At 38.9% G+C, this 17,185-nt stretch overlaps 1 protein-coding gene across 1 annotated transcript in view; it reads right to left on the bottom strand.

Annotated features, from left to right (window-relative positions):
* The window catches only part of tg (thyroglobulin), a 299,968-nt gene that overhangs the window by 247,398 nt on the left and 35,385 nt on the right, over positions 1 to 17,185 (bottom strand). Inside the window, exons 10-15 of the mRNA XM_048596176.1 lie at positions 13,155 to 13,748; positions 11,890 to 12,129; positions 8,365 to 8,502; positions 7,557 to 7,634; positions 6,706 to 6,818; positions 4,832 to 4,952 (exon numbers count right to left, since the gene is read on the bottom strand). Coding sequence (XP_048452133.1) covers positions 4,832 to 4,952; positions 6,706 to 6,818; positions 7,557 to 7,634; positions 8,365 to 8,502; positions 11,890 to 12,129; positions 13,155 to 13,748 — 1,284 coding nt within the window. The remainder of the gene's footprint in view (positions 1 to 4,831; positions 4,953 to 6,705; positions 6,819 to 7,556; positions 7,635 to 8,364; positions 8,503 to 11,889; positions 12,130 to 13,154; positions 13,749 to 17,185) is intronic.

Genomic DNA, 17,185 nt, shown 5'->3' with positions numbered 1-17,185 from the left:
CTTCCTTGGTATTTTGATGATTTTAAAAATTATCCTCAATATGGCATGCTGAATACAATAATGTACTAATTTGTTCAGACTCAGAGTCAGTGTTTATATTTGAAGCAATTCTGCATCACAAGCATTGTTTTCTTCAAAATGTCCAATCCTATGTTGTTTGACCTGTCTCTAGCATTAAATATTTTCTGAAGTGTTATTTCTTCTTCTATTCCTTCTTCATGTGTTTATTTATTCTTGTTCCTCTAAAACTGTATAATCTCAATACTGTTTATAATTTGCTACATCAAACTTGTATTCTTACATGAAATCAGTACTGTTTAAATATTGGGTTAGAGATTTGAAAAACTGCAGATGCTGGAATCCAAAGTAGACAAACAGGAGGCTGGAAGAACACAGCAAGCCAGGTAGCATCTGGAGGAAAGGAGCAGTCCTGAAGAAGGGTAATACGCGAAACATTGACTGTCCCTTTCATCCAGATGCTGCCTGGCTTGCTGTGTTTTTCCAGCCTCCTGTTTGTCTACCCTGTTAAATACTGTTATCTTAAAGTTTCTTCAAACTTCAAACTCTGTATTATGGCATTATTGTATGACCTTTTTTCCAATACAGCTTTAAATTTTGATAACTAGCAATATTGCATCATATTATTTTTTAAAGTTTCAAATTCTGCTAAACAGCAGAACTCTACATCTGTACTACCTGTGGGGTTTTCCCACTTTTTCATCATCAAAATGATGGTTCCTACTATCTGGATTGTTTTGCCACCTTCTGAAGCCAAGATGAAGTCCTTCTCATTTGGGTAAGTTGGATGCTTTTGAAGATCGAAAAACAAATCATGTCCCCTTGATAGTTTATTTTAGAAAACATTCTATGTCAGAGGCCAAAATAACTCTTCCCATATAAATTGTACTTTAAACTGTGAATCTCGATCTTCTCATTCTTCAAACTTTATTTACAGTTAGGCTCTATCTTAAAACCATTTAAATTTTTCTTTTTGTTCATGTATGATACCTATATGAGTTTTCTGCAGCCTTAATGCTAATAACATTCCTGGTCTTTGCTCTGTCTATTGTAGCCATGCCTCATGAGGCTCTCACACAATGGTGGTGTTGCTCATTTGAAAGGTTAAGTACTCCTTTTCACCTCTTTCCTTTCAAATTTGATCTTTGTGCTGCTATTGTGAAGCATTCTTCCTTCTTGTCTTCAAGTATCCCCAGAAGTTCCTTCTCCAAGGTCCCTGTTTCTTCCCAGGTTAGGTTTTCCTCTTTTCCTAAACCTCACTGTTTTCTCTGTATCTCTTACTAGTTTTGAGATCAGTATTTTCTTCTAGTTGACTGTTTTTGTCTTGTTATTGCTCCCACAAGTGGTGCAGACTATTAGTTGGTTTTTGCTTTTAGGTGCTGACTGACAGATGTGTCTTCTTAAATCAGTGATGTTAAAGTGATAAACATGTTATTGTCAGAATTTTTTTTTCCCAGGTTGTATGCATTCAGTCCACCATTGGTACTTCCAGAAATTTCAGCACTAGTGTTCACACTGATCATCATTACATAATGCGTGCTGAGTACCAACTGCTGGTGGTTGAGATATTTCACTGCTACTGATCCTGCTTTCTACTCTTTTAGATATTTTCAAAACAACCTGTTCAGAAATGTTATTACATGCTTGTAGAGAGGTGGACCTTAAATGCAGGCCTCCTAAGCCAGAGGAAGGTAAACTACCACTGCACTACAAGGGTTCATATCAAACCTTGGTGGCACCAAAATTAAGTCTGAACTTCACAGCCCTCTGAAGATATTTTCTGACCAAATTGTTTACCAATAGTATGACACACCTCTGGAGCAATGGGACTTAAACCCTGGTCTCCTGTCTCAGAGATAGGGGCACCACTCCTGTACCACAAGAAGCCCTAATGCTGCTTTCTATGTTGAGTCTAAGAGCCTGCTTAATTATTAATGGTAGAGGATAGACCACTAGAAAGTCCTAACAAGAAGAGGCATCTGTCTTAAATAACAATGTCCTAGTCAATATTTGGTTCTTAAAATCACAAAAGCAGAATATCTAGTCATTAGCTTGTAGGTTCTGCAATATACAAATAAGCTTCCCTTTTCCCTATATGAAAACGTAACTACAAAGTCAATAATTGGCTATAAGATGCTCTGCAATGTCCTGAGGTCCTGATGTGAAATGTGCCATAAATGCAAGCTCTTTCATTATATGTAAACCACTGAGTTTGGTCGCATTCATTCTCCATACTGTTTAACACTCTTTTTCTTTTTAAAGACACCTAATTCTGTTTCAAAATAATTTATGGACTCATTTTAACAAGAAATTGTGGCAGAAGTTAAACACGTTAACTCTACTGTTACGCATATTTTTCATTCTAAACGTTTCTCCAACAAGAAAGCCTCATATACTGCTTTCCAAATTATTAATCATTGTTATTGTTGGAAGATGCAACACATCTGTGGGCAGTTTCAGAAATTATTTTGAAGATTTTTTCACAGCTCCAGCTGGTAATGGTGGAATCTCCGGGAAATCTCACCTTGATGTGGCCCACTGCATTCTTCCCCTGAAACTTGACAACAACCTTTTTTTGAAGGAATGGAAACAAATGCACACTTATGACAAATGTTTAACTTACTGCTTTCTAATATTGTAAGTACTTTAATAATCAATTCTAATGCTTAGAGGTTAGTGTCATCATCACAGAAGAGAAAAGAGGCAGAATTACTTTGGCTCATTTTTTTCAATCTTGTTTTTTGACACAATTGTGTCAACTTACAACTTGCAAACTAAACTTGTTAATCAGCTGTCAACTTTAATTTCATAGAGGATGATTGACTCACTTCCAGTTTTTATACAAAGATGGCGGGTTGAATCCTATAGAATCCGACAGCTGAAGAGGCAGTAATTTAGCTCATCAGGTAATGCCATCTCTTTGAAAGAGCTACCTAATGAGTTTTATCCTTACAGGCAGTGAGATTCCCACTACCCTCTGGTTGAAAAGAATTTTCTTACATTTCCTCTAAAGCTTCTGCTCCTTACCTTCCACCTATCCTCCCGGTCATTGATCCCTCTATCAAGGGGAAAGGATGCTTCCTGTTTACCCTATCTATGCCCCTCATAATTTTATACAGCTCATTCATGTCCCCTCTCTGTCTCCTATGCTTTTAGGAAAACAACCTTTTCTGAAGAAGTGTCCAGACCCGAAACGTCAGCTTTCCTGCTTCTCTGATGCTGCCTGGCCTGCTGTGTTCCTCCAGCTCCACACCTTGTTATCTCAGACTCCAGCATCGGCAGTTCCTACTATCTCTCAGTCTGTCAATCTCTCTTCATAACTGAAACTCTCAAGCAAAGGCAACATCCTGGTAACTTTCCTCTGCAACCCTCTCCAGTGCTATCACATCCCTCCTATAATGTGGATTCCAGACTGCACACAATACACTAGCTGTGGCCCAACCAACATACTGCCTATAGATTTGCAGCATAACTTTCCTGCTCTTAAACTCTATGCCTCATCTAATAAAAGCAAGTATACCATATGCCTTGGAGATAGTAAGAACTGCTGATGCTGGAGTCAGAGATAACACAGTGTGGAGCTGGAGGAATACAGCAGGCCAGGCAGCATCAGAGGAGCAGGAAAGCTGACGCTTCGGGTCAGGACCCTTCTTCAGAAAAAAATTCTGAAGAAGGGTCCCGACCTGAAACGTCAGCTTTCCTGCTTCTCTGGTGCTATCTGGCCTGCTGTGTTCCTCCAGCTCCACACTGTTATCTATACCATAAGCCTTGCTTTTGTTTTCTACACCTCTATTTATGTGATAGGATGCACCATTCTGCCACTAACAAAATGCCAGTAGGCTGAGAACATTGCCCTCAATAGGATGTTCAGTTATTTAAATTTGCTCTCTGTCATTTTCCTCGACCTAGCAACTTCCAGTTTGATGTTAGGAAACTGCCATCTTGTTCATGAGTCACTAAAAGTTAGCGTGTATGTTCAACAATCAATTCAGAAGAGAAAAGGAATGTTGGACTTCATGACAAGAGGATTTGTGTACAGAGGGAAAGATGTCTTGTTGCAATTGTATCGAGCCTTGGTGAGACCTCACTTTGAATATTGAGTGCATTTTTGATCCACTGACCTAAGGGAAGCATTTACTGTCTTAGAGAGAGTGCAATGAAGGTTCACTAGATTAATCCTTGGGGTGGTGGATTGCCTTATGGGGAGACTAAGTTCTTATTCTCCAATATTTCAAAAATGAAGCATTTCATTAAAACTTACAAATTTCTCATGGGGTGACAGGGTGGGTGCAGGTAAGCTTTTTGCTCCGGTTGATGATTCTATAACCATGGGGAAAATAATCTCAGGATAAGGAATAAGCCATTTAAGACTGAGATGAGGAAGGATTTCTTCACTTAAAAGGTGGTGAATCTGGAGAGCCCAGATGGTTGTGGAAGCTCAATCATTGAGTTGGTTCAAGACAGAAATATACAGATCTCTGGAGACTAATAGCATCAAGGGAAGTGGAGATACCTGAGAAAGTGGTGTTGAGATAGAGAGCCAAGATCTAAATGAATGGAGAAGGAGATTAGATGAGAGAAATGACCCCCTCTTCGCAGCCTGATGACTATATCTGTACCTCCATGATAAAAGCTCAGAATCACACTACTGAGGATTATGAGGAATTTTTATCATGTTTGATATTTGAGACTAGAAATCAGGAGTGTTGCACTGCAATAGAAATCAGTATCCAGATTACATGTGAGAATTCCTATCAAAATCTCCCTGACCTCACACACTGTCAATGTACTCAATTCTGGTAACGGTACTCACAATGTGGCTGCCCATCTGAATCAGTTACAGCCAGTTGAAAAGCTTTCCCAGTCACTGGGTCAATGCACCAAGCTTTACCATCCCCAGAATCTGACCACTGCAAGATATTGTATTCTCCACTCTGCAGAACAAAATATAAACATTACTCAATGCAAGTCAAAGCCAGTTAAAAGATGAGGTACACTTTAAGCACAAAATGTACTTTTGACATGTTTAGATTTTTAAAAACTATTTGAAGAAAATGTATTTCCTATTTCATCTATCTAGTTTATTAAATGATTCAGCTAGATGTTCAGAGTTCCTGTCCTTTGTATGGTTCAGAAAATATATCACACATATAGCTTTGTTGTGGTACAAACGCGCCAATAATATGTAACTGGTTGGTGGGAGAGAGATTGAGTTAGTTAGTGCACTGGTGATATGCCCAGAGTGTTGGTTTAGCCCAGATGAACTGAAGTGATGACTTGTCCAGCCTATGAGATACCCTAAAACATATTTCTAGTGGATATGATTTGCAGCATAAAGTTATCCTGAATTCAGAAAAAATTGTTAAAAAGGACCAGATTGCACTTATAGAAAATCCAGTTAACTGGCCTTCTTTACAGGAGGGTCCATCTACAAACCTCCCAGTAGAATGCCCATGGGATTTCAGGTAGACCCTGTCCAGCAAACTGTTTATGAGGTTCTTCTTAGTCTTCTGTTATCTGGCCGGCACTTTCAATCCTGCACAATGGCCCATCTTTAGGAAATGCAAGTCCACTCACTCCAGGACAGAAGGTCCTATAACAGGCATCTCAAACTCTCTGATGGATTTTCCCCTTTAAGCTCCACTAAGGCTGTTCTGAACAACCAGATGGTAAGGTAGAGATTTTCCCAATACTCTTTAAAATAGTTCAGTGCCTCTTCATAAATGGATTGTGATGGTGCATATATTTTTCTAAAAGGAGATCCTGATGGCGAGTGTATTGTTCTGAAAACTGTGTAGATAATTAAGTCTCTCACAGAATGGTGGTTTAATGCTAAGGCTCCTACATCAAGAGAATTTATCAGTGAGTCTCTCTCTATATGAAGAGTTTCTTGACAGTAAGATGATCACTTTAAAAGAGAGAAGACCTCAAAGGGAATAGAAGCAAAAATAGTAAAGTGCATATAATTTTACAAAGCAATAGTCATTAAAACAGGATATTGTTCTGTTTAAAATGGTGTCAGCAAGAAGCCACTCTACGATGTCTAATAAATTCTCTTTGATCTGTGACTTAATTAGTTTGTGCATTGCTAATTAATGACATCGCCTGTGATACAATCACCTGGAACTACTACTAAATGAATAGTATCCATCAATTTAATTTGTTCTGTGATCTCACCATCTTACTCAAGGCAGATGTGTGATCTTTATTCTGGTTTATTGATAACGAAGTCTGGTACTTTGGTAATGTTACTATGAATTTCCATTTTAGTATCTCTAAAAGAAATGTTTGTAGTCCACAGCTGATTTTAGAGTTGGCTGAGCAAATGAAGGTCCATTATGAACTATATTGTATAATTGATGATATTTAAATCGTTAGCTGATGTTTCAAAATATGTCATTTGAGAATGATAAGAAGTATTTCTCTTTGAAAGGAGAGACAATGGTGAAAGTCCCTCCTTCAGACAGGGTGAATACGTCTCTTTTTAGAAGAGGTCTTGTTCGTGATAGTCCCCTGTTAAAAGGACCCTTTAACTGAAGTCATAATTATGTGAGGGCCTTTAAAAGAGTTTGTAGAACAATTAGTGTACCTTTAACGGGTATCCTGACAGTGAAATTCTATCGTTAAAAGTGGGTCCTGTATAAATTGGCGGTGTTGGTGGTATTTATCATTTTGTTTCAAACTTACCACAGAACAAGTTGGATCAAATAATTCCCTGTTCGTGTTATTAAGCTGGAAACCCACACGTTTCCATCCAGCCACAGCAGCATTCGTTTGAGAGCGTTGACATGGGGTCTGACCTGGAAAAGGAAGATTGAAATGCTAACTGCAATACTTTAGTGGTTTGTAGTGGCCCTAAAATTTTGAAACTAGTTTGATGTTCCAAAAAAAATGAAGAACAAAAAAGTATAAATATGCATAGGTAACCCCATATGTGATGAGCTGATAATCTAATGGTGAGAGTGAACAAAATGTCAAGATGATACTGTTGGCCATAGCTCTCTATTACCAATTTTACACATGTGTCAGTACAAGACATGTGAAGACATTAGATAAAAGAAAATGGAGAACACAGTTTTCTTTTGAAAAAAAGAAAGCTGGCTCCCTCAGTAACTTAATGAGTTGGTGCTGAGTGAGTGGTTGGGTCATTCAGACAATGAAGGGCTCTGATTTGACCTCCGATCTATACTCAATTAATTATTTTCAGCGTTAATGGCATCACTCTCACTTTGTGTTCCTGCTGGAATTATTGCAAGTCAGGCAAAAGCAGGTTTGGTCTCTGCTATGATAGCCCTTATCATGGGATATCTTAATGATATGTGTTTTTCAATTCACATGTAAGGAATGGTTTGGGTAAGATTCTGCTATTCCAGGGACATGATGTCTTCAAGGTACAGGAGAAAACAACACAAGGATGAGAACTTTAAATTTGAGACATTTCCAGTCCAGTATCTAATATAGTACCGACTTGCTGGGTAAATGGGATTTGGTGCAAGTTAGGATGTGGCTAGCAGGTTTCTATGCAATTTCCAACTTACACTGATGTATCTGGGCCAAGCGAATAACCAGTGAACCAGGAATATAGTTTCCAGTGTTATCAACACACCAACAGTGACCTGCAGCAAACCAAAAGGGTGGCAGTAATAAGAAGTGGTCAAATATAATGCCCAAGCATAGAAGATAATTATAAATGACAAAAGTTTTATATATGCATTTTCTGTCTCATATCACTGCTGCCCCACATTCCCTTTAAATCCAGTCCTGGTTTAACTGAAACTCAAATTCCATTACTGAAATGTCAGCATATTAATTAATTATATTGTACAGGTTCATCATTAAGTTAATAAGCTCTAGTGTTAGCAGTGAAGGCAGTAAATATTATAAAAACACAGCAACTACTGCATGCACTGAAAGAGGAACCTTTCTTTATTCACTCGTAGGATGTGTGCCTTGCAATTTCTTGCCAGCATTCCTCTTTGACCTTGAGAAAGTGATCATGAGCCGCCATCATGAACACTTCATACGGTACAGGTACATTAGCCTATCTTTTTCATTTATGTGGCAAATAATCTACTGTGCCTGATCCATTATTATTTCTCTGCCTTGGAAACTCTTTCAAAAAAATCATACCACTTGGCATCATTCTTTCTTGCTTGAGCGTTTAATTGCTTACAACACTTGCTTGCCTCTTCCATCTACCGCTCAAAACCTGCCTCACACTGACATTTTCAAAGAGCATTACAGAAAAAAACAAGCAATTGTTGTTGTGCAATGTAGGTCCTGGTGAAATTTTAGTAGTCTTCTGGCACTGTGGGTGATATTTTCAAGTCAAACAACTCCACTTACCAGTACTCTCATAGCACTGAGTTGGTTCCCAGTTTCCAAGGCCATCACATTGGGGGATGTAAGGGCTGTAACCTTTTAGAGTTAATTCCCCAAGAATCCTTTCCTTGATGGGTTGATTTCTCCTGTAGAATTGTAGAACTGTTTGAAAGCACCTCATTAGTAAAGTCAGGTAGGTCACAGAACAAGAGCAAAAGTACACAAGTGTACTTTAACATATAAAAGCCAGTTAATAACACATGATGCTTCTCCAAACTACTCTGTCTCACAACATGTAAATTTTTCCTAACACTAATCAGATACCTGCACTGTTTACAATATCTGAAGCTCCGAATTTTCTTTTATAAGTGATATTTTCTTTACGGCTGGTAATTTTCCCATAAGACATAGAAGCAGAAGTAGGCCATTCAGCCCATCTTTTCTGCTCCACCATTCAATAAGATTGTGGATGACTTGATATTCCTCAGCTCCACTTTTTCAGCACCCTCTCCAAAATCCTCTACTCCCTTACTGACCAACAATCTAGTTGATACATAGTTTTTTTCAATCCTTAACATAATTAATTGTCCATAAATTTGCTGTTAAGTAACAATAAGGCTAGGGCACTCCTTATTATTTATCCAGAAATGTTACAGCAACTTTAGGTGGTGGATGCATATTTAAACACAGAAATCTAAACATTGCTGTCTTGGATGTACCATTCTACCATTATCATCCTGAAAAATAGTACTTTCCAGCTCCATGCACCTGACTCAGGGTGAAGTGCCCCAGACAGTCGGACTTTTGCTCTGGGGACCAGGCATTAGTAGGTGTCAAGTCACTGCCCTGACAAAGAATTTGGAGGCAGCCGTGAGAAATCTGGAGGAGGAGAGCTGAGGGAAAGGGCTGCCTCTGTGTTCTGACACTCTGTCATAGCTGCAAAGCAAAACAATAAAACAAAAAATAGCCCTCACCTCTTACACCCACACAAACCCATCTACAGTGCCTACCAACCTATGCCACCTCATGCCCCATAGCTTTTCACAATGTATGTCCTCCCAGCTAACCCCCCTTGGCCTTTTATATGTTCACTTAGTGCTAAATTTTGCCAAACCGTGCTCCCAATTTGCCATCTTTTGTCTTTACACATTCTATGCCCACAGACTTAGATATCCACTATGAATCAACCTCAGGACCCATGATGAAATTAAATAAGAAAAAGTTCCAAGCGTCTGACGATGAATTTGCTCATTGCAAAAAACCTTTAACTTCCTTCAACTAATTAGTCGGTTAAAAAAGCAAACATTTGCATTCATAACCCATTTCAAAGACTTATAAAAGCTTGTGAAATACCGTGAACTGGCATCCTACTATGATACTAATAGCTTTTGAATCAGTCATGCAGCACACATTCTTTAATAACAGAGCTCAGGTGTTAACAGAGTGAACTGATTTCTTTACATTGCAGACAGCTTTTAATTTAGAAATTATGAAACTAGGACATTTAAGTAATTTGACAGCATGACAGCCCTTCTGACAGCTCACTTGATACCTCCCTTGACAGTTTGACCATTACCATAAGTTCTAAAGAGCATACTATTGCTAATGGGTTTATCCACTGTTAACACACGTGCGCCTACTTTTAACTAATCCAAAGATCATGTGATGTTTCACAAAGGGTATGTGTCCCATCCAAATGGTTACCTTTCCTCTAAAATTGTAGCCTATCACTGCAAAGAACTTCACAAACTTCAGAAATTCTCATGATATGTCTCAAGTGCTCAAGTTGTGTTTTGACCAACCCACTAATGAAAATTAGATCTGATTAATTGCACTGTAATGGGTGCAGTTGCTTCCATGATGCACTGATGTGCAAAGTATGACACAGTCAGATTGCTTTCCCTGACTCTCAACCCCAGCAAAAGCAAGAGTGTCTGGCTTGGGGACTTCAGGACTTTGGCCTTTGGTGCCATATTTGCTAAATCAACAAACTAGACTCTGTCATGGCCAAACCTCAAACTTTATTATTTCTTTTCATTAATTTCACAATCTTTCAATCTGATCTGGTTGAGGAAATGCAGAGTTGCTGGCCATGTTTACTTAGCTTCCAGATGGCTGGCTTTTCTCACTTTCTCATCGTGAAACTTGTTTAAACACCTATATGTACAAAGACAATCTAAATAATGCTAGACATCACTATAAAGCCTGCCATTGCAAATTACGCCATAATTGTTTTCTTTCCTAGGAGGCCAGTGAATTTTCTGTTGAGACAAGTTGATTCTAAGTTTATATATGGCAGTAATAATAACATACAAATATATAGCTTTAATGTAGTCTTTAATGTAGGAAAATATCCTGAGACATTTCATAGAATCAAATAAACATGATGCTGAGCCAACTAGGAATATAAAGTAATTAACTATAGCTGAGGATGGACAATAGGTGCTTTTCTCTGTTAGGGAGAGAGAGAGATGGGTGGTTGAGAGGCATCATTCCATATCAAACATGGGACATGGCAATGAGGGAGACCTCCATGAACTACCTCAACTAATATGAGAGTCAAACCCTTGACATTTGCATTATTCCACTCCACACTTTATCCATCCAGTCACCGAGCTAACCAAATCCAGTGCTAAGTTTGGGAAGGCAACACGGCATAGCCTTCAGTGGGATGAAAGAAAATAAGATATGCGTACATGAAGGAACTCTAGACGTAGGATGCAGGCGAGTAAGGCTGTAAATTGTAACAGGAGATCATTGAGCTACCCAAGCAAAGTCAACCAACTAATCCAGAACTTATTTACCTGGCTTCACCCCATAATTCTTAATGACCTTATCTAATTAAAAAACTATTATTTCCCACATTGAAAATGCCAATTATCCATGTATACATATCCCTCTCAGAGAAAAACATCATGAATTTAGGGGGCAGCACAGTGGCTCAGTGGTTAGCACTGCTGCCTCACAGCACCAGGGACCTGGGTTCAATTCCACCCTCGGGTGACTGTCTGTGTGGAGTTTGCATGTTCTCCCCATCCCTGCATGGGATTCTTCCAGGTGCTCTGGTTTCCTCCCACAGTCCAAAGATGTGCAGTTTAGGTGAATTGGCCATGCTAAATTGCCCATAGTGTTCAGGGATTTGTAGATTAGGGGGAATGGGTCCGAGTGGGATGTTCTGAGGTTCAGTGTGGACTTTTTCCATACTGTAGGGATTCTATGATCTATGAATAGGAGTTTCCTGATCTCTCTCCCAGATGAACCAGTTCTATATTCAGCTGGAAGAGGCCACAGAGATAGGAAGGAGTGACCTCACAAAAGATTTGAATATTGGGATGAGAAATTTTAATTAGAGGCATTTGTGGACTAAAAATTAATGTAGATCCGTGAGGGTAGGGATATTGTGTGAGTGGGATAGGGCAGTGTTACAGATTTACCTCACTAAATTTTGAGAATAATATAAACAAACTCACAGGATTAGGATCGTAAGACAGGTTAACTCAAGATTAGCACAGAAATATATCCATTTAGATATAAAACCAATTTGCTCACTGGATTGGGCAGCCAATCGAACAGCATAGTCAGATCCACTCAACAAAGCTTCAGAAAAGGAAGGAGCTGATTGGAACATCCCAAAGGACTGAAGTTCATTCTCAGTCAGTTGTATACCACTGGCAGATAAAAAAGCCTGGCCAAAGGTAGTATTGGAATTTTTGGAATCCACCATTATTTCCTCTGCCTGACTAATAAAATGAAAGACTTGTTGAACAGCACGATCACAGGATCCCGGGCCTAGGACAAAGCACAATGATGCACATCATTTAAATAGAAAGCAGGGATTATACATAACCCAAATGTAATTCAATAAACTGTACAGCAAACATGGATTAAGAATGAAGAACAAAAAGACTAAAATTATGATAGCCAAAAGGAATTCATTTGAACAAGCAAGAATGATACTGAAGTGGTTTGTGTCACACTTGAACAAGTAGGTACATTTATCTAATTTTGTAAAATCAATATGTTAGATGGAATGCTGAAATCCAAGAAGGATAGAGATCGTCAGAAATAATTTTCTGAAGATGACGAATCTGTGTTCAAGTAAAGTCAAGTGCGTAGCAAGGACCAAACTAATAAGATGTTACATTCTACCCATTTTCTCTCACATTTCTGAAATTTGAACATTAAATAAGACCTGTGAATCAATTAGAGATCTTTGAAGTATGGATGTTAAATGTATGTTTAAAAATATAGACAGATCTCTGCTTGAGGACAAAGTGGAGGCCAGCTAAAAAAAATGGGCTCAATCGAGCCATAGTTGGATAAAGTATATCACAGAGCAGTTACGGAAGAGCTACAGTGGATGCATGAGAATGAAGCAAGACAGAGATGCAAGACATACTATGATAGCAGATCTCAGTTTTAAATGGAAAATTTTACTGTGAAATCTAATATAGGGTAAAATGGGCCTTTCATTCGCAAACAGCATTTCTCCTATTGCTGTCAATGACCAGTTTCACTTCTGTGGTGACTGTTGATTTAGCGGAAGAGGATGACGAAGAGAATGAAATTCAGAAAATGACATAACATGAAACAGGTATAGTGATGAAACAAAAGGGAAGACAAAAGTGTGGAAGAGTAAGCAATTGAAAGAAAGTTAAGGGACAGGTATTTGGAGAGTCATAGATTACCATTGAGAAGAAAGCAAGTGAAGGTGATAGGAAAAGGAAAGGATGAGAGAAAGCTTTAAAAAGGGTGGGAGACAAAGGAAATTAGCAAATAAGTTTGAAAGATGTTCGAACTGCAGCATTGCTTACATTGGGGAAATTGACCCATTTCAGCCTTTGTCCCTGGAAGCTCTTGTCCTTTCTCATCAACACACCAACATCTCCGCAGCTCCATCTTCTCCAATTTCACACTGAAATCAGAGTATAAACCAGGATAGTGTGTCACAGCACCAAACAACAACTGCCAAAACACGTAAGGATTCAGCAAAATATTAGTTCCAGGCTGAGAGGTGGCAATAGCTGCAAAATCATCAGCAGAAATTGAGTGAAAAGTTGAGAATCGAGAGAACACTGAAAAGACATGCTGATGGTTCTTCTTGTAGAGTTCCTTCACAAACATCTCAAAACTCGTGGAAGCACGAAATAATTTGCGGTAATCAACAACCTCATTTAAGATGGCAGTAAATGGCATTTCCTGGCCTCCATTATTCTGAGAAATCCACTGTTGATAAAATTCAATGGCCTGTTGTGGAAGGCCATCACACTGGACTTGTCGCCACTCTCCATTTTCTTTGCACTGAGCTACATAGATTACAGGCACTGAGACCAAGCTTGGTTCTGACAGCAGTAGCTCAATTGATTTTAAAAATCTTTCCGCAGCAGACAATTGGCAAGTACTGGGACCTGGAAAGAGAAAAGGATTATCAAGAATAAATATTTTCGTCTCTGCTCAATGTCCAGTCTAAGAATGCTCAGGCTTTATTTAACTGAGTATCTGGTTAGAAAAGCACATTTTTGATTCAAATGAACTTGTGAGTTCCATTGACAAGTTTGGCATTTATTGAAAGTGATGTAGATAAATATGAAGGAGATAGTAGGAACTGCCGATGCTGTGTTTGTCCTGCTGTGTTCATCCAGCTCTACACCGTGTTATCTTAGATAAATATGAAACCAAGTTCTCCAATCTCAACAAAAGAGACTCTGAGATATGAAGGGTAAGTTGGCAGTGTTGTACTGGCAAAATACATTAAAAGATATGACAGCAGAAGGCAATCCTAGAATTTAAAGAAGTAGTAAATGTTTTATAACAAAAATATATTTGTTTAAGGCACAAAACCCAAAAAGTAGGTCAACCTAGCAAAAATTGAATTAAATAAAATGAGGAGGCTTATAAAGTCGCCTAAAAAATAATAAACTTGAGGCTTGGGAGCATTTCACAATTTGACAAAGGAAGATCAAGAAATCAAAAGAAATATTACAATATCTGTAAAAGCTTACACACACACACACACACACACACACACACACGCGCGCACACAGTATATATATGTAAAAATGAAAAGGTTAGCAAAATATAAGTTCATCACCAAAATTGGAAAATTGGCTAATGTTAAGGAAACTAAATAATTACACTGCATTTGTCTTCTTGGAGGAAGATACAAGAAATCTCCCGAAAATACCAGAGATCCAAGTAACTTACGAGAATGAGGAACTGATACATATTAGTTAAAATTTGGAGAAATTAATGAGATTGAAAGTTGACAAATCCTTTAGGACCTGAATATCCTGGAGTGTTGAAAGGAGTGAGTGTAAAAATTGTGGGCTCATTGGTTGTTATTTTTTAAAAATTCTATATAATCTAGAATGTTGCCTGCAGAATGGAGGGTTTCAAATGTAACCCAACTATTTAAGAAAGGAAGGAGGGAGAAAAGAGAACTACATACCTGTAAGTTTGGTTCCAATAGTAGGGAATTCTAGTAAAATACTAGAATCTATTATAAAGAATCTGATAACTCAACAATAGAGTGTTTTGTTCAGTTTCAGTTTGTCCAGTACTGCAGAAGTGCTTAAATGAAGATAATGTATAAAGCAGTGCTCCTGACAAAGTGAGAAGTTGGTTAAAATACTTTAGTTCCAGACCAGGAATGTTTGGACAAGAACCTAAAGAGATTATCTGAAGTGAAGAATGTTTGAACTCAGGTGTATGGCAGGTTTTCCAGACTGAGAGTTGACGTCACAGTTAAATTAGACCTATTGAGCTATTCAGAGAAAGGGGTTCCTTTCTGGTGTATGTCCTGTACAATGGGTTCATTTAGGTACTGTACAGGAGTGTTTCAGGATTAATGGGGATTACATTTTACTGTCACTTCAAAAACTCTAAAATCATATTGTCTGTAAAAGATTTATTCACTTTGTTTTCACTTCTTTTGTGAAATAAACTCTGTTTTATTGTTAAAACTAAAGCTGTAACATTGTGAACTTACCTGCAGTAACAGACCACCACAATAAAACCAAAAAAAATACAGGTCTAACTTGTCCAATAATAACACCAGCAGGATTCATAATAAGAATCTGCTCCATAGATGCTGAAAGGAAAGTAACCTTTCCTACCTCAGGTTTCTCATTGTAATTTGCATACAATCAGAAGGGGGCCTCACTGTGTCTGTAGTTCATGCAGTACTGTGTAGGTGGCCGCTTCTTGCGATCTGGGCCATGGGTTGCTGAATTAATCATTATCATCAGAGGTTTGTAATGCTTAAAGGGATTTAGATTGTTCCACAAACAGTCTTTGAAGGGATCAGGCTCACTCAACATCAGGTTATAGTCCAACAGGTTTATTTGAAACTACAAGCTTTCGGCGCCACACTCCTTCTTCAGGCGTTAGTGAGAGAGGTAGTATCAGACACAGAATGTATGTGGAAAAGATCAAACAGTCACAGAACTGATGCAAATATATTGAACAAACCTAAGATGGCTGTTAAATCTTTAATCAGTTAGAAAGGAAATGCAGGTTTTGATTCATTAATATGCAAATCCCAGAATTTCTTTCAAGTCACTGCCCCAAGATAGCTAAAGGTTTTATCAGTATTCCAGAGGTGACATCTCAGGTCTGACAATGCATTTTAAGTGTGAGGCCTAGTTTAGAATTTGCATTTTAACTTGGAATCAGACTGGTTTTATGTCCAAAGTTGGAATTTATAAAATGCCACATTGACTGACTGTCTACAAATTGTGTGCTATTTGAAAAAAAAAAGAATGTATCTACAATTACAAATCTGCAAATGCAAATTCACCCCACAGATTTATATATGTGTGTGTGTGTGTGTGTGTGGGAGAGAGAGTGTGTGTGAGCATGAGTGTAAGTGTGTGCATGTGTGAGTGTGTGCAAATGTGTGTGTGTTTGTGAGTGTGTGTGTGAGTGTGCCTGTGTGTGCTTGAGAGAGTGTGCATGTGAGTGTGACTGTGTGTGTATGTGAGAGAGAGTATGTGTATGAGAGAGGGTCTGTGTGCGTGTATGTGTGTGTGTGTGTGTGTGTGTGCGCGTGTGTGTGTGTGCACATGTGTGTGTGTGCGCGTGTCTGTGTGCATGCATGTGTGTGTGTGTGTGTGCGTGTGTGTGTGTGAGAGAGAGAGAGAGTACATGTATGTGTGCTTCTGCGTGAATGCATGTGAGAGAGTGTATAGTGTGAGTGTGTGTGTATGCATGCATGTGTGTGTAAGTGTGTGTGTAGAGTGTATAGTGTGGTGGGGTCACCTGTAGTGCGACATGAACCCAAACTCCCAGTTGAGGCTGTCCTCATGGATACCAGACTTGGCTTTCAGCCACTGATTGGCGTCTCTGCGTTGTTGTGTATCCCAAAGTCCACCTTGGAGGACGTTTACCTGAAGATCCGAGGCTGAATGTCCTTGACCATTGAAGTGTCTCCACAACTGGGAGGGAACATTCCCATCTGGCAACTGTTGCACGGTATCTGTTCATCCATTGGTTTCGTCAATGTACCGTACCAGACAGGGCATCCTTGCCTGCAGCGTATGAGATAGACAACGTTGGCCGGTCTTTGGGTAAACATCCTCCAAGGTGGACTTTGGGATACACAACAACGCAGTGTTGCTGAGCAAAGACTAATAGCCAAGTTCGATACCCATGAGGATGGCCTCAACCAGGATCTTGGGCTCATGTCGCACTCCAGGTGACCCCATCACACTCTCACACATGCGCACACACACTCTCTCACACAAACACACTCATACAGACTCTCATACACACACTCTATCACATACACACAAGCACATGCACACACACACACACTCTCTCAAGCACACACACACTCACAAACACA

The sequence above is a fragment of the Rhincodon typus genome, chromosome 4 (genome assembly GCF_021869965.1).
Source record: "Rhincodon typus isolate 14 chromosome 4, sRhiTyp1.1, whole genome shotgun sequence".
NCBI lineage: Eukaryota > Metazoa > Chordata > Chondrichthyes > Orectolobiformes > Rhincodontidae > Rhincodon > Rhincodon typus.
This window is presented reverse-complemented; position numbering and strand designations above follow the sequence as displayed.